General features: G+C 41.9%; 2 protein-coding genes across 4 annotated transcripts; one reads left to right on the forward strand and one right to left on the reverse strand.

The window, feature by feature from the left end:
- Positions 1 to 2,023: 2,023 nt before the first annotated feature.
- On the reverse strand, positions 2,024 to 4,729 carry mrm1 (mitochondrial rRNA methyltransferase 1 homolog (S. cerevisiae)). The gene is made up of 5 exons (XM_053618167.1): positions 3,959 to 4,729; positions 3,789 to 3,882; positions 3,497 to 3,617; positions 2,628 to 2,747; positions 2,024 to 2,465 (listed from the first exon to the last, which is right to left on the reverse strand). Exons 1-5 carry the CDS (start codon positions 4,189 to 4,191, stop codon positions 2,419 to 2,421), a joined length of 615 nt encoding a protein of 204 aa, XP_053474142.1. The 5' UTR covers positions 4,192 to 4,729; the 3' UTR covers positions 2,024 to 2,418.
- A 788-nt stretch (positions 4,730 to 5,517) lies between these two features.
- Positions 5,518 to 12,402, forward strand: mks1 (MKS transition zone complex subunit 1). Of its 3 annotated transcripts, none has more exons than XM_053618606.1 (18): positions 5,518 to 5,812; positions 6,641 to 6,756; positions 6,940 to 6,992; positions 7,083 to 7,238; positions 7,539 to 7,636; positions 7,716 to 7,844; positions 8,669 to 8,773; positions 8,974 to 9,082; positions 9,341 to 9,397; positions 9,882 to 9,924; positions 10,261 to 10,323; positions 10,428 to 10,498; positions 10,944 to 11,013; positions 11,136 to 11,243; positions 11,376 to 11,509; positions 11,691 to 11,773; positions 11,874 to 11,971; positions 12,132 to 12,402. In XM_053618606.1, the coding sequence occupies exons 1-18, from the start codon at positions 5,736 to 5,738 to the stop codon at positions 12,233 to 12,235; spliced, it is 1,674 nt and encodes a 557-aa protein (XP_053474581.1). In that variant the 5' UTR covers positions 5,518 to 5,735; the 3' UTR covers positions 12,236 to 12,402. The 3 variants fall into 3 exon arrangements, 2 of the variants coding, with proteins under 2 accessions (XP_053474581.1, XP_053474582.1); XM_053618607.1 differs by having other exon boundaries at positions 11,874 to 12,055; positions 12,132 to 12,242; XR_008385099.1 differs by lacking the exons at positions 11,874 to 11,971; positions 12,132 to 12,402 and having other exon boundaries at positions 11,348 to 11,509.
- The last annotated feature ends 7,573 nt before the right edge of the window (positions 12,403 to 19,975 follow it).

Below are 19,975 nucleotides of genomic sequence, written 5' to 3' on the forward strand. Positions count from 1 at the left end.
CATACTCGATCAGTGTTTTTTAAGCTTGGTAACTCTGTCGTCGTCAATCCACCTAACATGTTTGGTGTCCGAAGTTTGCATAGCTGAATCATCACACGGTCACCTCGACCCCATGTGGACTTCTTCAGGACTTCGGACTTCTGATGCTGTGGTTTATTGATATTGTACGACACAGTTATCTGTACAAAGCTGGACAAAAGGAGCCAAACAGAGCCAAAGGTGATCTCGAAGTTTCTTCCTCTGCACATTGGCATCAGCCCACGCAAACATCAAACTCAGGTAGGGCTGTCGAATCTTGCAGATAATAAAGTTCTAATTTAATCTCTACAAATTGTCAAAATTTTTCTATTTTCTACAACCGTTCATAGAAGGATCTTTTAAATGATTTCATCATGCAGTTAGCATGAGTTTTGATACTAAATTGGTGGCTATAAAGCAAACAAGCTAGCAAAATCTAGACACTTATCTTGGCTGGTCAATTTGGTGTGAAGTTCAAACCGAGACATTTTAATGAGACCGTCATCAGTGTGTGTTTGTTTGTTTTTAGAAGCACAAAAAAACTCTTGGTACAAGAAACTAAATTTAAGATGAAAACACTTAGGGCATGCTGTTATAGGATAATAATAAATTCATATCAAATCCATACTTATTCCTCTTACACCACAGCAACTTGCCAATGATTCATTTAAATGTATTTATTAAAGAGCGATGTGCAATTTTTATCCATTTATAGTTCCATTTATTGTTGTGGAATGTCCATGAAACAAGTAATCAATTTTAAATAAGTTTAAAATACTGGTCTGTTGTTGTTCTGGTTTTTTTTAAAGGCAGTGTCCTCTCTCCTGATGACTCCATGGTGGACAAAATAAAAGCTAGCTTTACCTTTAACCGTTACAAAGCACACTGAAACTGGAGACTCCTTCCATGAATCGTTTCAGCTCAGTTCAATGCATTTACTTTACAGAAAACCTCAGCAGAGCAATGATTACGGATTCAGATTTGCAGCCGAACTGTCATCAGAGCTGCTTTTAGGGAAAATAAATCGATACCTTTTAACCAATCAAAATCGAGAATTCAACAGTGACATGGTAAAATAATAATAATAATAATAATAATATAATAAAAGGTTGTACGTAGAAACGCAACCTAAATTCAGTGTATTACAAGTTTAAGCTGGAAAGTAAAACTGAAGAATTTTGAAAATTTTTGAGAACTATTACGCATTTTTCGGAAACAATATTAGAAATAACTTTAGCCTGTCAGATATTTCAGTTGACTTTAGCTGTCTTGATAGACTGGTGTTGAAACTTATTTGTTTTTATTAATAGCAACGCCTCTGATGTCTAGCTTAATAAATAGCTTTAATAAAATAAAAGAAAAAAAAGGTCTGGAAAAAAAAAGATCCATTTTGTGCAAATCTTGACAAATCTGAGGAGGATCTGTCGTTCCCTGCTCCGTGCTACAAATCATTCTGCCTTGTAAAAATCACAGAATGGGTCATTACATTAAACCGTCTCGTCTAATGTCCCATTCTCCCCGAGCTGGCTCGAGGCTAAAAAGAGAGTAAGACGGAGAGGTCTAATGGTCTATAGCATTAGCGGGTTAATCGTCCTGTCCCGCTCGCCCGTTTTACTTTAATTGTGAACCGTCCCGTTCTGTAACACCCCCAAGTCAGCAGAGAAGCCATGAAACATGACGCAAAGCAACTTTTTGCTCAGATTTAGGTTTTTGCTCATTGCTGTTCTGGGATTATCCTTGGCTAAGCTTTAAACATCATAAACAGAAGGGGAGAAAAAAAAAAAACTGAAAAAGATGCCCAGGATAGACGCCTGTCAAATTTCGTAGAGGAGCGCTGACCTACAGTGCCACCTGCTGAAAAAGGAGGAGTACTAAGTAGGAGGACGAAAGGTTTCATAGAACAGTTCCGGCTGCAAGGTTTCTATTAACGCGCTCGTTCTAATACACTATCTTTCTGTAGTTAAAACGTACACAGGGATTTGATAGTCAGCGACAGTGCTAAAGCTGTCAGACAAGAAAGATGTCTGAACAAACATTTGAACAAAACAGCACTCATTTTGTTTGTTTTTTTCAAACAATTCTTTACGTTTAATTTCGTACGCTTCAGTCAGAACAATTCCTGCCGTTTGTCTCCTGCATCATCTACATCATGTTTTGCATTTCGTTACAGTTAGCAAAGCCTTTGACATTTCCTGCTCCGCTCGTTCCTCGGAGTAGGATGCAGTCCAACTGTCAGTCGAGAACTCCTCCCCAGTCTCGGCTTTTCTGATCGATGAGTTCTCTAGGGTCAATTAGCTGATGGCTAATTGATGAACTAATCCAGTCATTAAGCGTCACAGGGAGGCAGTGCAAGTAAATAAACCACCACCACCACCACCATCATCATCATCGTCGTTATCCTCACTGGCCAGTTCTGCATGATGAGAGAAGAGAATGAAGGAGGATGCCTGTAATGGAAAAAGAGGTTGTTTTTTTTTGTTTTTTTAAATCTGAGCAACAATCACTTTCTTGATGGCTGTGTCCTAAATCTAAATCCTCTGCCTACTGAAGATACCAAAAGGTAAGCACAAGAAGCACCTCACAAGCTAATGGAGATCATAACAGTGTACCTGTGGCTACAGAGATGTTGAGCGAGTCCACGGCGGGATGAAGCTCTCTTCTGGGAGGAACAGTGAGGAACACGTCGCACAGCTCACGCAGTTCAGGAGACAACCCGAAACCTTCACCACCTACAAAATCAGCTGCATGTGATCTATACTTCCTGGAGCGCTTATACAGTAGATTTAGTACTACTGCTAATTAGTCAGACTGAATTGCAGTTGGCTTGTTATTATGGATAGACACATACCCTTTTTGACATAATACCAATATCAGAGCTCGGAACATCAACTATTGCCCGATCCTCATCCAAATATTCCAAGGTAACATTATGCCCAAAATTGTGATTTAGGATAAGTGTGTTAAGTTCCATGCTAAATCAGCATTATGTCAGTCAACATCATGCCATGGTAGAAAATACATGCATTATTCATTCATTCATTCATTTCAGTAACTACTTTATACTGGTCAGGGTCGTGGTGGATCCAGAACCTATCGTGGGAACACTGGGTAAGAGGCAGCAATACACCCTGGATGGGACACCAGTTCATCAGCAATTCACCTACCAGTGTGGTTTTTGGAGGAAACCAGAAAACCTGGAGGAAACCCAAGCAAAACTTTGCACAGACAGTGACTTGAGTTCAGGACCTAATTGGGGACACTTTTCCCGTGAGACAGCAACTCTATCCACTGCGCAAAAAAAAACATACCCCCCTCGCATACATGGATTTGATTGGAAAATGTGTCGAATACAATCCAACCCAACCCAACCATTCCAGACCAGTACTGGATTGGTGCTTCCATACATGAAGGAGAACTTATAACACGGAGAGCTGGACACATACTACTCAGTTCCACACAAATCTAAAAAGACACATACCCATCAGTAGCAGTGTAGGTTTCGACATCTTGAAGTCAGAACATGGAATAATGGAAACTCCAGAAGACGTCTCATCAGCGCAGATAGTACCGATTGCTTGCCATCCTTGTTTGTGTTTTATCTGCAAAGTACAGAGAGTGTGCAGAGTTATGACTGGTTAAAGTTAGGGGCTTGTTTTACTCCACAATCTGTGAAAAGGTTATGTCTGATTCGTGCCTGCCCTCTAGAGGCTAACAATGGAAGTTCAGACCATTGATCGTGTGCTTAAAAGGTAAAAAGAGAGAAGGAACACCTTTACGATGTCAGCCAAGTTCTCATATCCGTACACATCCATGAGCTCCATCACTCCTGAGCTGGCTTTGCTCACCACTGGAGTTAACGGACAGCTGACGGAAAGAGAATAGCACCATTATTAGCTTGCTAAAGTTGGTGCAAAGTTGAGGAACAAACTAAACCGTTTACCTGTTGCGAATGCTACTAGCTACTCTGTCGACTCCAAGAAAATATGCCGAGCGAAGGACGGTGCCGAGGTTCATCGGATCCTGCACGCCATCCAGGACGAGCCATAGTGGACAGGGGTTTCCACTGCGCCAATTTCCCTGCTGACTGCTGGATTTCTCCTTGGTGAGGAAACTTAATGGACTGGCTTGAAGGCACAATCCCTGATGGACCGCACCACCGATCATCTTCTCCATCTCCCTCTTAGAGATGTGCTTAATGGGAACGCCTCGCCTGACTGCCTCCTCACAAACCTTCTCCACGGATTCCCTCTGACGTCCTTCGCTGCGCTTCACGAAAAGCTGAGTGAGCTTTCGTTTCCCCTGAGTCAAGGCTAGTAAACAAGGGGCCACCCCGAAGACCAACTCATCTTGATTCTCTCTCTGGAGACGGGTGTTAGTGACCCTGTCCTTGGCTCTCTTAGGAAACTTCGGAGGTTCTGGTTCTGGCTTTCTGAGGTCCTCCAAGCTCAGCTTTTGGAGTTCAGAGGAGGCTCTGCGTTCAGGTCCAGACCCCCGGTCAGGACCGGAAGACTTTCCAGAAGGACGGGCGATTCTGGAAAGATGACCTGAGGACTTGAAAGGGTTGCGTCTTACCCGTTGAGAAACTTTAAAACCGGTGTCTTTTGGGCAGAACAAAATTTGGGAGTTGTGATACAGTGCATGTTGGATGCAGTTTGGGAAAAGGGATGTTAAACTCTCAAAATTTGTGTTACTTTTAATAACATGTGAGAACCTATAGGCAGTTCTCCACATTTTTAGCCGAAACAAAATCACTGCGATGCAACAATACTCCCAGATATAACAGTCTCTACACAATCCACATAAACTCCAATGTTCTACAAAAACACCAATGTTACATCTACACAAGCTTCAATGTCATACCTAAACAAACTCCATTGTAACTCTCCATAATATTTTTTTCCTTCAGTATCATTATCAATGCCATCCAATTAAAAACGTCAGAGAATCAGATTACAGTTGAAATCGTATTATACACTTTAAACAGACACGTAACAATGTTTAACAGTGCACACTTCCCTGGCAAGTAACTCCCTTCTCATTCAGCTACAAATCACAAGCATGTGCGTTCTGGTTATGGAAAACTTCCGGGGTACCGTTCCTAGATCAGTTTTACTCATTGCCTCTGTGCCTCACGTATTGTGCCGCGCTTCCTCAATGCTGATCACGGGTCAGTATTATGATAACACAAACAGCCATTGTCGCGCATGCGCACCAGGCACTTCCGTCTACATTGCGAATATGTGAATCCCGTTAACCGTTGAAAATCAATAGAGCCGATTCCACGACTCGAGTCGAGTCGATTCTCGGGATATTTTTTAACTGATAGCACGACTAACCATAAATGTTTTCATTTGAGTATTCGTGTCAGGTTGCCTTTTACGTTAGAAACTTTTGTTGCGCCAACGTTAGCTAAGTTACCTTACCAAGCCATTTTTAGTACATTTTGAATGAACAAGAAAAATGGAGTCGACTCTCAGATACCCGTGATCGGAGAATCGACTCTTATTTGAGATTGAATCCCAGCCTAAGTTACCATGCAACGAGACGCTTTTGAGTTGCACTCTTTGTGAAAATGAACTCGTTAGCCATCTAAAAGAAACTTGAACAACAAAACAAAAGCTTTGATAAATAACACTACATTTCGTGCAATAGATATGGCGGCATAGTCGGTGTTTCTCCTCAAGCTAGCTACACAGCTAAGGTTAGGAGTAGATGATATGGCTGATGGATGGTGTACTGACAACGGGGAAGCCGTGTACCGCTCCCGTGATGCAGTGAAAAACTTCAAAATAAGGTAACATTCTGTAGCTAGTCTATTAAAACTCAGCTGGATAGATAGCTGTTGTGTTTCCCTAGATAGCCAGAAAGCTAACCACCAGAGACCAGGAGTTAATATCATTACTAATGCATACGTTTGACCTTTGCTAATATTTATATGAGCATGGGTTTCAGATGAAGTCGATTATTAAAACCATCAGGGCTTATTTATCCTAAAGGCACTAATTCCCAGACTTGGAAAAAGTATACAAAACAAACAACAATAAACATTTTGTCCAAAAGCATTGCTAAATGTATTTGGATATCCCATTGTCAAAGTGAGCAAACAAACAAGCAAACAGTATAAACACTGCAGCTCTTATTTTCTGCACTAAAACAGTCCCTCTAGTGTATATCACATCTCGATCATTAATCAAGTTATCTTTATCCTGGTCAGGGTTAGCGAATCCACCTCCTGGCATGTTTCTGGGATGTGGGAGGAAACCTGAGAACCCAGAGGAATGGGAAAGCCGAGTATATGGATATAAGTCCATGGACGGTACGATGGCACAATGGGTAGCATGGCCACCTCGCAGCTCCAGGGTCGCTCAGATCGGTGGTTACTGTCTACGTGTTGTCCCCATGTCTGTGTGGGTTTCCTCCAGGTTCTCCTCCAGTTTCCTCCCACTTCTCAAAATCATGTCAGTAGGAGTACTAGCTATGCTAAAGTGCCTCTAGGTGACCAGGATAAAGACATCACTAAAGACTGCATGAATGAAAATACCATTTGTACGTGTATCTCAAAGTCTGGCTAGAGTAGATAACAGACTCATTGTTAAGCGTAGTGCTTTTGCGTCTTTTGTAGAGTCCGGATTGAACGAGTGACCTCGGCAGCAGCTCTCGCGCACCATCTGCAACAGCGACACCAGCCGGAGCGGGGCATCCTCGAACTCAATCCTTTAATCTCCCAAACGCGATCAGGTACAAGTGGGTGAAAAGATCAGAATCCCAAATGACTCCATTCCCAACGACGCACTACACTAATAGGGCGTATATTATCTTTGTTACTCCATAGCGTATGCACGTATAAAGGAGTACGGAATGTTCTGGAATTTTATTCTAGATAAAAGTGTATGCACTTGTTGTTTCTTGTCATCTTCACAGTCAGTGACGAAGAAGAGCTGGTGGTTGGCTGGCAAGAGAAACTGTTCAGTCAGGTACGAGTTCCGCTATAAACTACTCTTTTATGTATTTGAACACTATCCGACACTAGCGCTATGATTTTTTTCCATCGTGCCGATGCGTAGTACGAAGTGGACCTGTACCAAACCGAGTCGGTGTGCCAGACACCGCTGGAAAAACAGTATCATGCAGAAGTTGTGGAAATGGAACGATGCAAACGAAGACCAAATCAGCGGGTTTTCACCTACACAGACTTTGACCGCTTCACCAACTGGGAAGAGGTGTGAACTGACTTCTATACTGTATATCCCTTGGGAATAGAGTGGAGTAGCGAGGATTGATATGAGAAAACACGGTATTACGTCTTAGTATTAATTCTTATTAGGTAAAGCGATCGGATTGCGAAACCTAACTGAGCAAGAATGCTTCGACGTACTGTAAATCGTAACATTGTGATGATATTACGCTGAGCATGGTCGTTCTATACGCAAGCTGAACGTGCAAATAGTGAAAGGTAACGCTATAACCCGGGCATTAGAAAGTGTCATGCAATTCATAAGAAGTGTTCATTGTTTGAGCAGCAGGCTCAGAGTCTGCTAACTCCAGCCCAGAGCAGGCTGACCTTCCTCGCAGAGCGCATGGCCAACGTCCGGCACAGACGCCAAGACAGACGCCGAGCGTAAGTCCATTTCCATTATAACCATTGTCCAGAGCTCTTTAAATTGCCAATATAAAACCAACTACGTCTGTTTCTATAGCGACGCCAACATTCCGAAGGCCCGTTTAGTCGTATGGGAGCCATCCAGAGAGTTTATGAAGAGCAGCCACATTGTTACCACACCGATGCAGACCATGCACATCATGGCAGATTTAGGACCTGCTGGAAAGTGAGTCAGTCAACACTGTGTATTCTGTCATTTACAGGGTCTTAAGCTTTAACGTAGTATTACTGCAACCAGGCATGCGTCGATAACGTTACTGGCACAAGTTAAACTCTGATACCGTGCTGATTTCTCCTCAAACTTGTCCTCGTGAACAATTCTCCCAAACCTACACTACCCGTCAAAAGTTTGTGGACGCTCGACTGAAACGTTTCTCATGATCGTTAAAAACCTTTCGATCCGAAGGTGTGTGATTAAATGTTTGAAATCAGTGTCGAAGACAAAAATGTCATCGTGACGACGTATTCGTTTCTTTCATTGGAAAACCAACAATTTATTCACAAAAAAAAACTTTATTTAAACGGACGACTCGGAGCGAAATATTTCCGAAAAAGCAGCCGATAAACGTCCGGCGTCGGTGGGAACTCCTTTTATACTGTTTAAAAAGCGTCTCAGGGAAATTCCTCAAGAAATCGGGTCAGAAAACGCCGAGAATACATTTCTGGAAATTCTACGTGTAAATCGTGTATTATTTTGATTTATTTAGGATTTTTTTTTTTAATCAAAATATACATCCCGTAGTTCCATTTGTGTTCCTCCAGAGTTTTGATGACTTTATTATTATTATTATTATAAAATGTTCGGGTGGCGGATAAAAATAATGAATGAGTATGTCTAAACTTTTGACGGGTAGTGTACATCAGATACCACGTGGTACTATGTGCTGTAAGATAACAAACAGAAGACACAAACTGACAGCGATCTTGATGTATTTCGCAAATAATGATGGCAGTCAAAGTAAAACAGGCCTTTTTTTGGTTCCTAAACAGGCTGGGGTTGAAGGAGAACGAATACGTCTTGTGCACCGTAAAAGCCGACAGCAACGGAGTCCTTTCTGTGAAACCTGATTTCAACAACGGTAGAGGACCCTACAGGCGAGTACGCTGCTCTCATTAATGGACTGGACTCATCCCGAGAGCTTTATTAGTCGAGCGGAGCAATGCCGAATGTCTTGTTTTTAAATACATACGGTGTCAGGAAACATATTGAGCTCACATCGAGGGTGTAGAGGTGTCAGAGCCAGGTTAATGACGTTAGGATGGCATTAACCTGACCTGCTTTAACCTGACGCCAGGCTGGAGACGGAGGGAGAAAGACGAGAAGTGTGGCGGCTCTACCTGGAGGACGCCTCCGTTCCCATAAGCGCAGAGGAGAAACAGCGGGAGCAGCGCATGTACAGAGATGTAAGCATGTACTGTGGACGTGCTACTGTATCTCCTCCGATGTTATCATCAATATAGCTGTACTTATCGTTTTTATTTCCACCCGTAGCATCCCCTGAAAGTTCAAAGTATAATTACCAGATGGATGGAGTGTGACTGATCATTAATTCTGATCATTTCTTACTTTTGTAAACACAATCCCTGCGATACCACATGTGTATATATATATATATAATATATATATATAATTTTTGTTTTTCTCTCTGTCTCTCTCTACAGCTATACAGTCGCCATAACGATTATCTCATCAGCCTTGTTGGCCAGGATTTTGAAATGGTACGAAAAGGCTTTGAACTCGTAGGCTACGGTTTGTTTATAATGAGGAAACATCTTCTAAAACATTTGCCGTGCTTTCCTTTTGAATGACATTACATTGCATGAGTTGCCAGTTTATTATGTACACCTACGTCTGCTATTTTAACAGGAGCACCTTCCATATAGCTGTTTTTAGGAATATCGTTGCTAATTATAGCCACCTAGACAAGCGTGTCAGGCACAGCAGTGTTACTGGGGTTTAAGATACCGTGTACACGGTCAGTTTCTCACCACAGGCCTGCTGTTGGCTGGATAGTAATGGTTGCTTGACTGTGTATGTGTGTATATATATGTATATGTATATATATATACACACAAATCTATATGGCGTATCTGGTTGCGACAAATTGGCAATGAGTGAAGGTACAAGCTGGCAGATCTGTGTACGATAGCTGTGTGCATTGACATAACCTGTTGATTACTTTCCGCTCTTGTTGTATTACAGCCACCTCCAGGATTTCTTCGTCTCATCGTTAACGGCGAGATAGGTCAGTATTACTAAAAACCAAGAGGTTTTCAAAGCATTTGCCGTGTACCACATCGCTTTCGAATCCAATAATCTGGCTGGTCAGAAGGTGTCGATGAATTTGATATAACAGCAGCTCTGACAGTAGGGCCAGCTGTAATTCTGTGTACTGCATTCAATAAACAGAATGTTGTGGAATAAGAGGAATATGCTGTTCAAATAAAGAAACTAATCCAATATTCAGGGTGCTAATCGTGTCAGAGCACCACAGCATTGATTATTCTCCCTCAACACGTGTTTTTTTTATTTACTTATATTATTCCTCCCATGGCTCCCCCCACACCCCACCCCACCCCAGTTTCTGCACAGGGCTATGAGTATGACAACTTATACGTACACTTCATCCTGGAGTTGCCAAACAGTAAGCGAGCCAAACGTCGGCTTTATTTAACCGTTCCTCTTATTATATGATCTATGACCGACTGATTGGTAAGTAATGTGTTTGAACATTGGAATTGCCTTTAGACTGGTCCAGTGTGCCGTCTCAGAGCCTGTCAGGTGTGACTCAGACGTGCCGAAGGCGAACATTAGGCAAGGTAAGAAACCGATCGCAGAGAAGGTACGAAACATAATGAAAAGTTTGGAATAGTCCAACGCAATACGAATATCTTATCCATGTGTATCGAGCTGCATGGAAGTATGTCCGATTGGTTTTATTGCTCTAGATATGTGGAGTATTGAACATTTTTTGAAATAACAGTAAATATGTTTATCAATAGCGATCATAATCGTTCAGGTAGAATTTCTGAGTAAGAATCTGCAGGAAGAGGTTTAAGTCTACAGAAGGCTGTGTGTGTGTGTGTGAGAAAATGTCATCTCCATGGTCCATAGAAAAGGACAGGAACGATGCCTGTATGAACAAAGCGTTGTATATGTATAGATTGGAGGATGACAGAATTAAAATAAGGCGTAAGGAAAATTTGAATCGGTTGATGTATAGAGTGACGAAGCAACTGATCTAGGCGTGTGTTCTCTGTCCAGGACAGTGTGGCCTTCTTCTCCTACCCCTTCAGTTTCGAGTCCTTCTTCAGGAAAGAAGACGAGTCAGAGGGTGAGTACTGTGAGGCTTTGTGTCTTCCAGTATGAATTGCTTTACAGTATGGATCTGTTTTTTAAAAAAAAAAAACGACGACAACAAACCGATGTAATCATGTGTGCTGGGCTTGTTTGTAGAGTCATTGCCTCAGTGGCCCGTGCTGTACTTCAGGGTTCTCTCCCTGGACTTCTGGCAGCGCTACAGAACCGAGGGCTATGGCTACATGGTCATACCGACGACGCCTGGTAAGACTTCTCTGCCATCATAATGCCTCCTCTTGTCTTGATGGATTGATCAGAACTAACCCTTGGGTACTGTTTAGGTGAAAACTCTACTAAATGGAGAAAAGGTGTGTTTGTGTGTGTGTATTGTCTCAGGGTCTCACAGAGTGACTTGCCACACTTGGAGGCCCCTGCAGACTGGCACAGTGGCTGAACTGAGACGTTTCTTTATTGGCGGTGCTCCTGAACTCGAAGACATCAGTGACGTGAGAATACCAGGAACGTTCAAGGTAGGAGGAAACAAATATGGTTCGGTATATTAATAGTGTGCTGTGTAGACTTGGACACTTGTGTGTGTGTTGGGGGGGGGCAACCAGATGATTTCGTAGATTGTTCATACCGTTTCGCTCGGAATTGAAGAAAGTTACTTAACTAACGAATTTGTTTGTTTGTTTGTTTGTTTTTTGAAAGGGGGATCGCCTGAGCCGGTTTGGGTTTCGCACTCAGACGACCGGGAGTGTCACTTTCAACCTGAACTGCATCCTGCATTCTCGGTTAGCTTTAAACAAAGCGTTCACCAAAAGCGAATGAGCTCTTATCATTTCCGGTAAATTGATTTCTTTTTAACGCGAGCGAATTGCTGTTTTATCGCAGGGCGTTTGTGGAGGCCAACGCTCTGAAGAAGAGACGGCAGACTGTTTTGGACCAGCTGGGTGGCCACAGTCAGAAAGGCTCTGTTTATAACGTGCTAGGTGAAAGCCTGATCACAAAATACATGAACAGATTGCACCAGACACATTGAAGCAGCCAATCAGAGCCTTGCAGTTTACCTATGTGTAAGAGTTATTCTATTCTATGTTGCACTGGGATCCTGGAGGTGAAATATATATAGTTGTGTATGTGTGTACGCAGAGGCTTTCCAGAGGGCTCGTAAGCGGATGCAGGAAGCCAGAGAGAGTCTGCCCAGAGATCTGATCAACACCACTGGTCCATTCGGGACCGAATCCTCAGCATGAACATGCTCACAGTTCACAGTATTTTATACAGTATGTGTAAATAGCTAGTTTGTAGAAAGACACGCTTTTTAATGTTTAATTTTTCACATGCTGAACTTCACCTACTATGTCCTTTTTTTGACTATTTTTTTGCACAAATGCTTAAAAGTAAATTATGAAATAACGTCTGCTGGTGTTTGGGTTTGAGTGTTAACATTAAGAAATTATTGAGACCTTTTGGTCACCGCCAAAATGGTTCATTACAGATGCCAAGCACCGCCACACAGTGAGCAGCAGAGGGCGCCAAAATCATGATTACATTCCGGCGAAAACGTATAAATTATACTGATTTAGTAATATCACATTATATTATATTAGTTAAGAGGAAAATATTCGGATCTTATTGGATGTTTTCACGTGAAATTAGTCCACATTATGGCAATTCAATTTTTGAATAATTTAATTTATACTTCTCTCCGGGGGGGGATGTCTCTTCAGCACCATCTTGTAGGCAATTTCCTGGACTAAAGAAACTGATATTTTTATTATGGATACATATTTTTGCTCTAAGATGCCTCTCACATGTCTCTAGCGATTACAGACTGTAAACAGTCTTTCCCTCACAACCTCGTCTCTCTCTCTCCCTCTCTCTCTCTCTCTCTCTCTCTCGAAGTTTATAAGACAAAAAAAATTTAGCTTGTCATCTTAGTGAAAAAACTGCAAAAAACTGTTACTATAGAAACGATAATGAGCACATTTCATATAAACCTTGCTACTGCTAGAGAAAATGAACCCGACACCTTTCGACCAATCCGATTCAAGAATTCAGCAGCGCTGTGGAATAAGGCTGTTAAAGCACACAAGGTTCAGGCCCCACACTTGCGGCAGATGCTCGACAGGCCGACGTTGATTAGCATACATTCTATATGTGTGTATTAATGTGTTTAGAGTGGTGAGAGAGGGTGTTAAAAAGTGGGTGGTGAGGAACAGCTGTGCAGGGCCAGACGGGACCTCACAGCTGTGGAGGACGGCTGTGTACTTTATTTGAGACGCTCTTCAGAAACCTGTTACGTTTCCCAGGGAGGACAAGACAAGATAAAAAATATTTCACATCTTAACCCAGAATTTTGTTGTTCTGCTGTTATTATTGAGGTCCATCTGGATGGTGTGAAGATATTACCACCCTCAAGTTGATTCTTTTTCAATATAAGTCAACCGTTTTATTCTTCTTCTATTGAAGTTAACAAGACAAATGAGTGCAGGTTGCCATGTTACTACTTTATCCTGAAGGCTTTTCCCTGGTGGAAAACTTACCGACTGCGTACAAATTGCTGACACTGGAGACTCCTTCCATAAACTCTAAATAAATATCTCGTTGCAGAAAGCTTCACCATGTGAACATTAATGTTTTGCTTCGTTAAATACCAACAGTAGTGCTTTAGTTTCCAGCAGAGGTCAGTATTGTTTCATTTCTGTGATCAAATTGGTGTTTTTGTTTTTTTATGCAATTACTCCATATAATCTCAATTACACGCAGCATATAACAAATCATGCGTCCGTGTAAAATCTGAACTTGACCACTTGTCCATTGGGGAAGAAGCCTATCTGAAATTTGCTTGTGTGACCTCTCGGGTGCCACCTGTGGTTTATTTTCTAAAAGAAAGTCAAGGCCTTAATTATCCCTAAGCTCCACTGCAGCTGGCCCAATCCGTACAACTTGATCAGTCATGGTCTTTGTTAGTAAAGCGCCAAAACAACCACACTGCCTTTACACTGACTGACGTTTTTATTTTGATGGCAGAAGCATGAAACATTTTCTCTAATCCAGCATGGCATTTCTATGAAGTTCATACAGGTGCATCTCAAAAAAATTAGAATATCGTGGAAAAGTCCATATATTCTAGATTCGTTACACATAAAGTGAAATATTTCAAGCCTTTTTTTGTGTTGAGCTTGATGATTATGGCTTATAGCTCAGGGAAATCAAAAATCCAGGATCTCAAAATATTAGAATAAAGAATTTATAATAGAGAAATGTCGACCTGAGAAGATGCCTAAATGGTAAATGGCGCACTTATATAGCGCTTTTATCCAAAGCGCTTTACACTCACACACCAGTGGTAGCAGAGCTGCCATGCAAGGCACTAACTTGCCATCGGGAGCAACTTGGGATTCAGTGTCTTGCCCAAGGACACTTCGGTATGTGGAGTCACGTGGGCCAGGAATCGAACCGCCAACCCTACGATTAGTGGACAACCCGCTCTACCACCTGATCTCATCAGCGAATGAACTCAAAACACCTGTAAAGGTTTCCTGAGCCTTTAATCTCTCAGTCTGGTTCAGTGCACACAACCACAATCACGGGGAAGATGGAAGTAAATGTTGTATTTCATTTGGAAATCAAGGTCCCAGAGTCTGGAGGAAGAGTGGAGAGACACAGAATCCAGGTTGCTTGAAGTCCAGTGTGAAGTTTTCACAGTCAGTGATGATTTGGGGTGTCGTGTCATCTGCTGTGTCGGTCCACTGTGTTTTCTCGAAAAGTCGAGAGTTGATGCAGCGTCTACCAGGAGATTTTAGAGCACTTCATGCTTCCATCTGCTGACGAGCTTTATGGAGATGCTGATTTCCTTTTCCAGCAGGACTCGGCACCTGCCCACAGTGCCAAAACTACTAGTAACTGGTTTACTGACCGTGGTATTACTGTGCTTGATTGGACAGTCGACTCGTCTGACCCGAACCCCATAGAGAATCTACGAGAGACACCAGACCCAACAATACAGACGAGCTGAAGGCCGCGATCAGAGCAACCTGGGCTTCCAGAACACCTCAGCAGTGCCACAGGCTGATTGTCTCCATGCCACTCTCCATGGATCCGTCACCTATAGTTACATTCCCTTTGGATCCATAACCTACAGTTACTTTTGCTAAGGATCCTTCACTTGTAGTTACTCTCTCCATAGATCCATCACCTACAGTTACTTTCTCCATGAATCCTTAACCCATAGTTATTTTCTCCATAAATCCATCAGCTCTAGTTATTTTCTCAATATAGCCATCACGTCAATGGCACAGTGGTGAAGCAGGCTGCTCCATCATTTTTGGTTCAGTCCTGAGCTTAGGTTACCGTCTGCAAAGTTTCACTTGTTTTACATATCCCCATGTCCGTGTGGGTTTCCTCCTGGTTCTCTAGTTTCCTCCCACCGCCCAAAAACAAAGGTAAAAAACCATAGCTGCTAGGTGTGTTAGTAAACCTAAATTACCCACAGGTGTGAATGGGTGTGCTTGTGCCATGCAACGGATTGGCGTCTGATTCAGGGTGTATTCCTGCCTCACACCCAGTGTCCTGCGATAGGCTCTGTATCCATTGCAACCCCGAGCAGGAAGAAGTAGTTACGGCTAGCGAGTGATTGAACGAATGGTGTCCAGTCTTACATGGAAAGGGTCGGTGTGTGTGCAGATTTTCATTCCAGTCAAGCCACACCTGATTCCACCTGTTTAATCAGCTTGGCTTTCAATCGACTCAGGTGTAGTTCCTGCGGATAAGATTGCACACCCCTGACCTATTGTTATTTTCTCCCAATTGGGGAAGCTGTAGTCGAGCATTTTACTCCACATAGTGCTTCTGAGGCTGGCCTGACTAAAAACAGGGATAATCAAAAAGCAAATATTGATGTCTCCGGAGCACGGATTCCTGCCTTAACAAATCGGCTTTTGCAAATAAGCATCGTCGAGCCTTTCCCGGAAATCCGTTCATTAAGGTAAACAGTCAGATTAGACCCACGCTTTTGGGCTGTGTAACTAACAGAACTATCGTTCGCTCTGGTTCAGATCGGGTCCAAACATCTCAGGGCAAAGTTCTCGTTAATCAGCTACTGTTCCTCTCTAGATACAAGATTACGTAGATAAATAAATACAGCACATCTATAACAGCAGTGTACAGTGGTAATGGGCTGAGCCAAGCTGTAACAGCTATAACAGACCTCAAACACAGATAAATATAGTGTTGAATACAGTTGACTAATTTACTATTTTTCCATGAGTAAATAACAAATGGAGTGTATTGTAAATGGAGTACTATATGCCTCTTTGTAGCAGTGACAAGGCCTCACTATATCTGTGCTCCCAAGGCCATGTGTAATCCCTGCTTTATAAAAAAAAAAACAAACACTGCTTTACCCTGAGCGCTGCGTGACCCTCAGGGTGATCCTATTTTTGACAGTAAGACCCCCCCACACACATGTTTGTCTTACTGTCTTAGTGAGGACCTTCTTTTGGCATAATTGTTAATGCAGCTAATTAAAAAATTTCTTCATGGGGACCGCCAAAGGTCCTCACAAGGTCAAAACTGTCACATATTCCTATCTTTAAAAATATATTTAGTTCCGTTAAAAAGATAAAAACATGGCCACACACACACACACACACACACACACACACACACACACATATACAATCTCTTTCCCTGCACAGACACACTGAGTGGCTTGTCATGGAATACTATATGATCATATCACATTTCATAGACGGCTGTCAGAGAGGTGTGTGGGGCAGGGGGGCGCCTGTTGATTTGTCATAAAACTTGGCTCAGTGCCAAAGAAGACACCTTAAACACCAAGCACTCAAATAAAGCACGCAGTTATAAATAAAGCGATTTGTCTCTAATTCGATGACATCATCAACAATGAAAGCATCCTTCAAAAACTGCTACGTGGTACAGAATCAAACCTCCATGAAAACCACATTACCCATAATTCAAGCCGTTTGAATAGCTTACTTGTCTGAAGTAAGTCTCCACCCCCCACCTCTCGCTTCACTTCGACATACCTTCAGATCACCGCCATGTGATTTAGTGATCGAAGCACGGTTAGAGCGTTGACGTAAAGCTTGAGGAATTCTAGGGAGAGCCTTAAAAGTGCTGAAGTATGTCATTCTGGCATCCTCCCTTCTGATATAATACATCTTATAATCAGAGGATTTTTTTTTTTCCATCCAGCAGCTGTCTGGCACCATGTGCCTTGAGGAGAGAAAATTGAAACTCCGTTTTTAGTGACAACTGCACATGCTGGGCAAAACTACTAACACACACACACACACATCCAGGCCATGTTAAGCACATGTAAGGGTGTAGCCAAAACACCAGCCTTAGGATTCATTATAACAAGTGACAGCCGTCAAGGAATATTCGAAAACATTGTTTGGGACGGTGTGGATCACAAAAATGAGCCAGTATTAATGAGAAGGGTATAGCTTTGTCCTGTTGTACAGTGCCTTGTGTAAGTATTCACCTCCCTTGAACTTTTCCGTAGTTTTGTAGTGTTTCAACTTGATGATACTTAAATGGATATTGGATGGATTTTTAAACTTGCTGTGAAATCCCTAAATTAGTTGCCATCAGAAGTCACCATTATATTGAATAGAGTTGATCTTTATGTAAGTAAAGTGTCATGTGACCTCAGTATAAATGCACCTATTCCTGGAAGACCCCAGAATGTGTTCGAGAACACACCTAAACAAACAGCATCATAAAGGAGACCAAGGAGCTCTTAAAACAAGTCTGGGACAAAGTATCAATCAACCCCGGTTATAAAATAAAATATATATATATCCACATCCCGTTATCAAAAAATGGAACGAACCGGGCACAACAGCGACTCTTCCTAGAAGAGGCCGTCCACCAAAAATCAGTGAGCGTGCAAAAAGGGCATCAGTCAGATTAGCAACCAGAGACCTAGAGTAACTCTGAATATGAAGCTACCACCACCATGCTTCACTGCGTGGCATTAAAGAGGGGGTGAACACTTAAGCAAGGCACACTAAACTATTCAGTGGCTGAGTTATTTCTGAACTAGCTCTCTGCAACTTGGACCCGTAAATAAGAGGAAAAAAAGGGAGGCTCGTAAAGGGAGCAACAACAGGAGCTAACTTCGCATACGTTCCGTGATATTAAGTGTAACCATAAATAAGGTTTTCTTCTTTTACGAATAAGTGATTTTTAATTGTTAACATTCAGTTGCTGTGGTAGAAGAGGAATAAACCAATAATCTACTTTGGCTGAATTGGATGCCTGATTACTTGTGGATCTAGTGAGATACACAAACACACACATGCTTCCCCCAATAACAGATCGGTGTGCTGTATTAGCCAGCTGGCCAGACAGATCGCTGAGAATACCCATGAGTCTAGTGGAATGCTGTGCTGTGGTTAGTGTGGTCAGCTTTAGCTTACTCAGCAAAGTGTGTGTGTGTGTCAGACTATCAAACTGTTCTGAGTATTACCAGAGCCACTGCTTTATGTACAAGTTTATCTCCCTGATGAGGAATCATCTGAGAATTTAACAAGAGGCAGACATTTTATTTCCTTAAATTGTTTCAAAAATAATGTTGAATAAAAAATTAATACAGTGTCTCGATGGTATCTAACGGTGCAGGAGTTTCCTGATGATATAAATCAAAAGGGGTTCGTGTGCGGTCTTAATCATACTTTCTACTATTGATCACCATTACTATAAGTCAGGTGAGATCATTTGTAACAGCACAAAGAGTCAAACGTTCAGGTTAGAAGCCCCGTCACAGACGATCTGGTGGTGTAAGCGTTCTTTTCAGACTGATAATACCAAAATTTTCAAACATAAACACATCAGTATAATCAAAGCACTGATACAGTCAAGAGAAGAAGAAAAAAAACATACTGTGAAAAGAAATGCAGTACATGAATGATGCACCACAGCGATGGAAGGTAAGCTCATGGGGGTCTAATAAATACACAAGTGCATTTATTTATAAGATCTCATATAAAATGACCACAACAGGACGGTTAACTCAGGACTCAGGACTGTTAACAGAGATTACATGAACAAAGTCGCTACTGTTGTGTAGAGTTTAGCGTTTACTGTATTACTGTGTAGTTTATAGTTTATTATCTAGTCCAGGAGTCGTGAAGTGGTTCACCACAGTCTGGATGCAGACCTAGCAAAGTATTTAAGCAGAGCGAACCAAGTATTTGAAAAATGATGGTAGCCACTAGAACCACTGTAGCAAATTCTCTGTTGTGGCTTGTTTCAGCCAATCACATGGATTTATGTAAATTACTGCGCTAAAGGCAGCTCATAGTACTAGAGGCCAGGGCTAGAGACATTAAGTGATAAACGAGGAGAGTTTTACAGACTTTCACAGATTCTTTTTCATTTTTGTTAACTCCCTATGGTCTGATTAGCGTACTAAAAAAATCTACGATGAAAACAGAGGTATGCAGGGTTTTTTTTCCCCTTGTCAGATTCCAAATGTATGCATCATCTGTTGAGTTACAAGTGGTTACATGATGCCATTATGAACCAAAACATAACCATTACAAATTGTCTTATATATATACAGTATGTACACTGATCAGCCATAACACTAAAACCACCTGTATTGTGTCAAAGTAAGGAACGGCATTCAATTCTCCAGTGCGGTTCCAGAAAAGCTGTTCTGGTGGTTTGTGGTGACCCAACACCATACTAAGACACTTTATATTGGTTTTTTCCTTTAATTGAAAAAGCAATATGGGGCACGAACAATATGGGGCACGAGTTGTTTTTTTTTGTTTGTTTGTTTTTAAAAGGAAATTAACAGGATGAGTGTTTCATCAGCGGAAACAGAAGAACACTTCTGCAGTGACACTTCTGCAGTTAGAACATTACAAAGTCCTTGCTTTTGTTTTAGATTGCCAGTTTGGCTATTAGAAGGCAAGGGCAGTTGTCCATCTGTCTCTGTGTGTGTGTGT

The sequence above is a fragment of the Ictalurus furcatus genome, chromosome 28, assembly GCF_023375685.1.
Source record: "Ictalurus furcatus strain D&B chromosome 28, Billie_1.0, whole genome shotgun sequence".
NCBI lineage: Eukaryota > Metazoa > Chordata > Actinopteri > Siluriformes > Ictaluridae > Ictalurus > Ictalurus furcatus.